The sequence below is a fragment of the Anser brachyrhynchus genome (assembly GCF_964034855.1).
Source record: "Anser brachyrhynchus genome assembly, chromosome: 15".
In the NCBI taxonomy this organism is placed as follows: domain Eukaryota; kingdom Metazoa; phylum Chordata; class Aves; order Anseriformes; family Anatidae; genus Anser; species Anser brachyrhynchus.
This window is the reverse complement of record NC_137733.1, coordinates 5,778,510-5,786,454: the sequence shown is the minus strand read 5'-3', so window position 1 is coordinate 5,786,454 and position 7,945 is coordinate 5,778,510. Positions and strand designations below refer to the sequence as shown.

The 7,945-nt window shown below is 58.4% G+C and overlaps 1 protein-coding gene across 2 annotated transcripts in view; it reads left to right on the top strand.

Annotated features, from left to right (window-relative positions):
* The window catches only part of RAB11FIP3 (RAB11 family interacting protein 3), a 73,308-nt gene that overhangs the window by 30,378 nt on the left and 34,985 nt on the right, over nucleotides 1–7,945 (top strand). For both annotated transcript variants that reach the window (XM_080556328.1, XM_080556327.1), the window contains exon 3: nucleotides 4,072–4,163. In XM_080556328.1, coding sequence (XP_080412454.1) covers nucleotides 4,072–4,163 — 92 coding nt within the window. The remainder of the gene's footprint in view (nucleotides 1–4,071; nucleotides 4,164–7,945) is intronic.

Below are 7,945 nucleotides of genomic sequence, written 5' to 3'. Positions count from 1 at the left end.
CTTGAAAAGCCCAGGCTATAGTTACACCTCCGAGCCTTTCCGAAGAGCACCGAGACGACGGAGAGCGCGGCTGCGGCTGCTGCAAGAGCTCAGCGCGCACCCAGCCCCGCGCAGAGCCCAGGACCCATCCTGCTTGCTGGACATGCGCGTTGTGCTCTGTGCCACCTGGCTGCGTCTCTGCTGCTGGCAGAGGCTCCAGATGTGAGACAGATGCAAGACAGAGGTTGCCCTTGGCTCGTGGTCCTTGTAAAAGGTGAAAGCAAATACCCGTCAGTGGGAGAGCGCACAGATATATTCGGGGATGCTCCACGTCAGATGCTTTGCGCGAGGGTGTTTGGACAAAGATTTTTAAAACGCTGGGAGGAATGAGGACATCCGAAGGCTAGAGGGAGTTGCAGGATTTAATGCAGAGCCCAAAGGCAGCAGGAAGCAGAGCAGCACTGGGAAGAGCAGAAAGTCAAATATGTAGGGGAAAACGAAGCGCTGGGGCTGGCTGCTCTGAGCTGGGCTCACAGCAGGCTGGAGGAGGCCAGGAGCCTGCATGAAGGCACAGCCCCGTCTCCCAGCTGTGGTCATGCATCAAGGCGATCTCCAGCCGGGTTAGGGCAGTCATAGGTCAGGCAATGGGAAACGTCAAGGCAGGGGTGGGAAGAGGTGTCAGGGGGGTGCTGCGGAGCATTAATCTGCTTATTACATCTTTTTTATTTATTTATTTCACCTGAGTTTCACTGGATGGTACAATGAATGTCCCTGGTTTTACTGGTTACAGCAATAGTACGCTCCCCATCAGCTACGTTATCTTGGTAAAACTGTGCTACCCCACTAATTTAACTAACACTTTATCCGGGTGTCGGGCACACTGTGTGAGCAATACGTGAGTATTCCGGTCAAGTAAATTAGCGCAATTAATTTGGGAAAAAGACATGACGTATAGCTTATAGCCTCTTTGTGAGGAGGCTGTTGGGCAGCAGAGCTCCCCGTAGGGTCTCGTGGAGCCTAATTTGTAGCTTTGAGCCTTTGGGCTCTGCTCAGAGGTACCAGGACCAGCAGCAAGGGTGACCGGTAGAGCTGGAAACGTGGGGGGGAAGCCGTCGTGGGCAGCCGGGTGGGAGGGATGCGGGTGGGAGGGATGCAGACCGCCCTCGGGACCGGCCTGGGCGAAGGCTGCGCTGCTGAGCGGCGCGGGAGGGAGGCGATGCCAGGGGAAATGGGGGCCGGGTGTAAGAGATGAAGGTCTGCTTTGTGGTGCCAGGGGCGTGGGGAAGGGGATGTGAAGGGGAGCAGGGGATCGGCTGGGATTTGGCCCGGAGGAGAGTGGGGTGAGCGTGGGCTGTGTGCTTCCTCCCGTCCCGCCTCGCCGTGTGTGGTGCAGGACGGGGCCGCACCGCGCCGTCGCTGCTCCTTGCCGGTGGAGCCGCAGAGGTCTCTTGGGTTTGGGGCTCTTTTGGACAGGAATTTGGAAGCTTAATGCAGCGTATTGTGCTGGGAGGCTTGCAGGCAAGCTCTCCATGGCAACTCGCCCTATACACAAAGCACCATATGGCTTTTTAGGAGGGGGAGGGAATGAACCGAGCAGGGAAGTCAACCTGTGCTGCTTGTTTTGTTCGGTTTTGCTCTCCTAGTGGAGCAGGGGGAGATGGAAACGTGGGGCGCTGTCCCCTGGGCATGGCTTCTGCTCAGCCAAGGCACCATCAGGGGACCCCTCAAAGGGCTTCTCCTTGCTCTCAGCAACGGAGCTTGCTGTGAAAATGAGCCCTGTGTGCTCGCAGACCCATCTGCAGGCTGCTCGCTCTGCAGACGGATGGAGCAACCAGCCTCCTGCTCGCCCTACGCCGAGAAACGCCCAAAGGGCTCCAGCAGCGCTCGCTTTGGGCAGGAGCCGCGATGGGGACGGCCGCGGGCGGGGAGCTGGTTGTGCCGTGGCTGCCCACGCTTTATACCTCTGCTTCCAGGGGGATCTGGAAGCTTTCGCTTGGCTGTAAATCCTCCCTTTTCAAGCCCCGTAGGAAGGAAGGAGCTGAATAAATACCTCTATCTGTGTCTGTAGAAAATCAGGTTTTCATGTGTCTAGGTTGAGGGGGAGGAGAAAAAATGGGTAGCGGGGTAAGCAGAAGGGAGCAGCCTGTGCCTGGCTCTGCCCACTGCAGGGCACTCGGTGGTTCTGGGGGTGCTGCAGGGTGCTGGTGGGGTGGGGTCTCCTCCAGCAGCGCCGTTGTGCTGTCCCAGGAGCGGGCAGAGGCTCCCCGTGGTGAGTCCTGCTCCCGGGTGCTGCCGTGGCTTCGCAGCCCGCGGGTCCCTGTCCCCAGCCCTGGGGGAGCTGTCGGCAGGGAGCCTCTCGCATCTGAGCAGAGGCAGGGATAATTAGTGGGAACGCGGGATTTCAGGCTGCGGGGTGCTCTGTCCAGGTGAAGGTAGCAGAAGGCGACCTGAGGTTGTCTCCTCCCGTGCCGCCTGCCCCGGGGTGGGAGCACAGCCCCCGGTGGCACCGCTCGCCCGGGGCTGTCAGCAGGGAGAGCAGCGGGGACAGCGAGGTCGCGCCCCACAAACCAGAGCACATAGAATCATGGAATATCCCGAGTTGGAAGGGACCCATAAGGATCATCAAGTCCAACTCCTACTCCAACTCCAGCACCTTTCTTCTGCTAAGGCCACCGCCCCGCGGCGCGCTCGCTGTAGAGCGAGTCGGCGTACCCTGGCTTCTGGAAAAGTAATTTGGCTTGTTCCTCATTTTGCTTTGCAGTCCAGCCCCAAAAGCCCCAGCCCTGGGCTGGGGGGCTCGCGTCAGGCCCCGCGCTGGCTTCTGGCAGCCCCGAGCTGCTGGTGGCCATTGCCTCGAAGGCTCCCGGGCACCCGCCGTGTCTGCATTCGGTGGCCAGCCCAAAGAGGGTGCGTGTGGGTGGGAGGGTGCTGCTGCAGGCGTGCCTGCCCCGTGCCCTCACCACCTGCCTCTGCGCTGGCTGTGCAGGTCCCCGGGGTGGAGCGTGGCCCTCCTTCGTGCCCGGAGGAGGCCCCGGGCTCCTTGCTGAGGCCCAACCACAGCAAGAAGGCTGTGTGCGCGCTCCTGCCCGTGTGGCCACGCTGCCTGGCCGCGGCACAGCTCGTAGGCACCTCCCAGCCTGGAAGGGATCCGGCCGCGCTGCCAGCCCGCTGGGAAGCCACCAGCCCGAAGGACTCAGAAGTCTCCTCCCGTCCCCTGCCTCCAGCAGTGGTGCGCAGAAAGCCTCCGCGATCGCGGAGCCTCCCCGGGAGTGCCAGCATTACGGCGCCCTTTGCCTGGCCAAGTCGGTCGACATCAGGCGAAGCCGGTGCCGCAGCGCTCGCGGCTCCGAGGCGTGTGGTTTGGAGCCCGCTATTTATTTTGGGACCGCAGCGTCTGATCTCGATTTGGTGTTTCCAGGCTGTGATCTAGGTCGGGCGCTGGATCGGGCATTAGCTGTTGCTTGAGGGAGTGCGGGGAATTTGTGCGCGCTTCCTCCGTCGAAGGGCTCGGAGAAACGCCGACCCGCTCGGCTGCAGATGTGTTTGGGGGTGGGAGGAGTGAATTTTTTAAGAAATCTCCTTGAAAACCTCCTATTTTCCTGTCCTCCTGTGAGGATGGCTCCTGATGCGGCTGGTCACGGGAGGAGCAGGAGATGACAACAGCTTCGGTGCCGCCTGCCTTCTCTGCTGTTCCCATGGTAGTTGGCTGTCACACACAGAACTAATGTATTCCCTGCCCACAGCAGGATTAGAGCCTTCTGGGAGAAGAAGAAGGGGATGCGGGAAACAGAGATAGGGAAGAAACTAGGAAAAGAAGCGGAGACCATGGCGGGGTGGGGACGAATCGAGGCGCTAGCCCCATGGGAGCCGCGAAGGGCCTCGTAGGACCTCTGCCAGGAGCAGCCGCCCGAGTTGCCTTCCCCCCTTCCTGGAGGTGGGGTGCCTGGAGGCAGGCGTCCTTTCCGAAAGCCGAAGGCATCAGCGGGTGCGGAAGGAAATTCTTGTCCTTCTGCTGTCGCGTCTCCCAAAGCTGCCCTTCGTTCGGGGGTGCGGGTTTCCTTTTGGTGATTCTGTTTTTCCTTCCCTCTGCAGATCCTGACAGCCAGCTGTATGATATGGGATATACCCCCGAGGAGGAAACCCCGGCCTGTCCTGATGAATTTGATGACTTTGTCACGTTTGAGGCAAGTACGAATGCTGCTAACACCCGTGAACGGCAGCTTTGTGCCGCGTGAGGCTTGAGCACGCCGGCTCGGTGGGTGGAGCAGCTCGCTGTGCTGCGGCTCGGGATTTTAACGCTTAGTCGGGACGAAACCTTTCAGCTGTGGGTGACTGGGCCAGAGAATTTGCATAGAGCATTTGGTGCTGTTTAACCTAAAGGCGGTGTCCAGGCGAAAACCTACTCGTTGCTAGCGCTGTCTTAGCTTGCAGAGCGCCAGAGCGTGGTGCGCTGGGTGCGGGACGGGTGCCTGCTGTGGTTGCGTTTGTGTCCTTGCTGGAGCTGCTGCCGTTGCAGAACGTGAGCCCAGTTTTGGGACAAGACCAGCTGGGAGCCTGCCTCTGAGGCCCAGCGGGCACTTGGTGCTATCCGGCCAGCAGAAGGTAGACCAGAAGACAAATTGTAGATTTTCTCTTTGTTCTTGGGGTTGATCAAGGATGCTTACGTGCTGTACTTCCTTCCTTTTGCTGACGTTGCGGTCCCCATCCCTCCGTTCCCTTCTGCACTCCTTAGCAGAGGAGCACACTGCAGGAGGGCCCTGTAGCCCCGGCTAGAAGGGAGGCTGCCGTTCGTTGTCTCTGGGGTTTGGGGCTTTGCTTTGTAAGCGTCCTCGTTGCTGCTCTGCCCCACAGCCCGGAGCAGGAGGTGCTGCAGGTGCCTTCGGAGCAGGGGCCTGCTGGTCCTCGGTCCCCCGGGGGGACTGAATGGCTTCCTTCTGCTCGTCCTTCTTTAAGCTTTCCTCTGTGGGTTTTTGACTCTCATCTCGGTACCCCTGGTTTTATGTTTTTGTCGTGGAAATAGTGACTTGGAAAGGGCTCTTTTAGATTTGCACGTAAATGCACATCCTTGCTTTGTGTAGTCTGTAATGTGTTATCCTGGCCTTCGTGATAAAGGGCTGAAACTATTCGTTTGAGTTTCCTGACAGTATGTTGGGCGCTGGGCAACTTCCTTTCCCCCTGTTCATGAGAAGCACGTGTGCATCGCTTGACATGTCTCAGAGCTGTCCCTTTGACACCTGGTGCCCGGCAGCCGTGTGCCAGCAGCACGCGTCCCGGCCAGGCGCGGTTTCTGCTGAGCCATTTGGCTGCCCGGGCTCAGCACGTTGGGCTGACACCGCCACCCAGAGCGGGTCACTTGTTCCCTTGGCCTGAAGAGCTCGTGACCCTGCGTCCCTCCACCAGAAGGCTTTCCAGGGCACCTTGGATCTGAGATTATTTTTCCATAGGCTGAACTGCTGTCGTTGTCTTCGTCTACGGCTTGTGCAAAGGGCCTAAAATAATTTTTGCGCTCTCTTTTTTCTGGGGGGTAAGGATAGTTATAGCTATCCAGCGATAGCGGGATAGAGAAGGGGGACAGGAAGGCAGGACAGGACATGGGTTTTCATATTCCTCGCTCTGTATTGTGCAAGGTCACAAATGTGTTTTATTTTTCTTTGCCTTTTTTTAACCACCGAGCTGAGCGCTGAGCAGTTTAGAGGCTGTGACGCCCGGAGTTGCAGTGCGCGGGCAGGCAAGGGCTTTGGTTTTTGCTCCTCAGACCTACGTCATGGGACGATTGCGCTGCGATTCAGAGCAGAGATGTTTTCTAAGGGCTAATTTAACACAGATGAGCTCCGTCAGTGCTGCAGGCTGCTCTGGGCAGGAATACCAACAAGCCGGGTGCGTGCCCCACCGGGATGGAGTGCTTCGGCCCCTGGGCCACTGATTCCTTGCAACGACAAGGTGAACCGGAGGAAAAAGGTGATGAATCCTGAAATCGTCTTTTCGGAAAGATGGCAATGGATTATTCTACTGAAATCAGGGTAATCTTGAAAAGATCAGAGCTCTGTTGGTGTCTATGTTTAATATGCTGGGGAAGAATTACCCTTGTTGTCTTGGATACGTGGTTCGAAATACTCTCCAGCCTGCAAGGATTTCGTAGAGATTCAGCAAATGAGAACATGATCGAGAAATACCGCTCAGTGTTGCGAGTGTAAAAATAAATTGGTGTCTTGGGGCGTGTGTTTTTCTGTTCTCATTTCGCTGAGCTCCCAACGTGCACTTTATTGCACTTGTCCTGCGGAGCCGTGCCCTGGGCAGCGTGAGCTGCGTCCGGGAGGGTGAGAGGAGCGGTGCAGGGCATCCTGCTGGGAGCAGCAAACGAGGGGTTTTCATCGCTGTGCGTCGGAGCCCGGCAGGGCTGCTTGCCAGCAGGACCTGCGGCAGGCTGGGCTCGGCTGGGTGCAGCAGGGAGCTCTGGAGATGGTGAGACAGCAAACAGAACAAACGGCAACAACAGCAAACAGAGCAAGTGGCCTTCCCCGGGACATGTTCTGCCTTGCCTGGATCCACCTGGAAGAGAGGAGGGGGAAAAAAATCCTTCCGAAAGTGAAGGCGTTGCCTTTCCTCTGAACAAACCTCCCCCCACGCACCACCAAAAAGCATTTTGCATGGGAATGTCCCCGTTTCAGACCTGGGAAGCTGGTGCACAGCGAGCGTGGGGCTCGAAAATGTGCCTCTGCGTGGGACCGCCGGGCAGCTCAACAGCCTCTTGGAGGCCACCGCTTCCTTCTCAGCCTCAGCACGAAGGCTTTTGGGCCACGGGTGAGCCCCTCTTGCTTTGGCAGGGTGGCGGGGCTAGGGGCATGGCCAGCTTTTGGCCTTCTGTCACATCAGTGGACCTTCTAAAGGCGACCTGGAGGAGTGGTGCTGCGTGTGCTGCGCCAGGCGCTGAGAGCAGGCGCGGTTATGGTGTCTGGGGTTTCGGCCCTCTTAGCCAAGGAGAATCACAGGGGCTTGAGTGGTTGGCTCTTCTAAGTGCCGAGGCCGTGACAGAGAGCTTTTCTCCTAAATGTTTGTTCAAACAAGTGTAAACAAGAGCTTTAAGCAGTCTAAATGAAAATACCTTCCCTTTGTTGATAAGGTTGCTCCTCTTGGTGACTCATCCCCTCTGCTGGCGCTTGTCATCGGGGAGCACTGAACATCCGCAGAAATCCCCGAGGAACCAGCACTGGTGACTTCCAGCAAGTGTTTGCCCTGCAGAGGGAGGAGAGCCAACGCTTGAACCTTCGAGTAAGGGCAGAAAAGCCTCTTACAGGAGACGAGGTCTGAGCTTTGCCGCTTCACACAGGGACTCAGCCCTGATGTGATCAGCTCAGCTTGGAGAGAGACGGCAGGGACAGAGTGAGAGGCGGTAGGCAAAAACTGGTGTGGAGGAGAGTGCGGTGTTTTCATGTTGTATTTGGGTAAGGCTTGGTCTTTCTGGAGTTAGGGGAAGTCCCCAGCAGGGTCAGCACACGTCGGAGCAGAGCATAAGCCCTGGGGCAGCGCAGAGGCAGGCAGCGGGAGCAAAGGAGCATGCACGGGGAGCACGGAGCTGCTGGCTCCTGCTGCGCCCTGCCAGCTCCGGTCAGCAGACACGGTCCCTCTGTTAAATGGTTTCCAGAGAGGATATCTGGTCGTGTACCTCTGCTGAGACAGCGGCTCGGAGGGGATCAGAAGTGCAGGAGCCTGGCTTCCTGCAGCCACGTGGCGTTTTGCTCATCAAGTGGTGCCTGCAGGGGCTCCCTGCCATCCCTAGCTGCGCTGCCACGCGTGCCGAAGGAACCTCATCCCCTGCCCGCCCGGCTCCGGAGCAGGGAGAGCATCCCCTCGTGGGGCCACGTGCCTGCCGGCAGCCCCCTGTAGTGCCTCCCTGCCTGACCGTGGTGGCTGCAGGCAGCTCTCTGCTCTGGCAGGGAAACGTCGCCTAACAATAATCCCAGGGCTT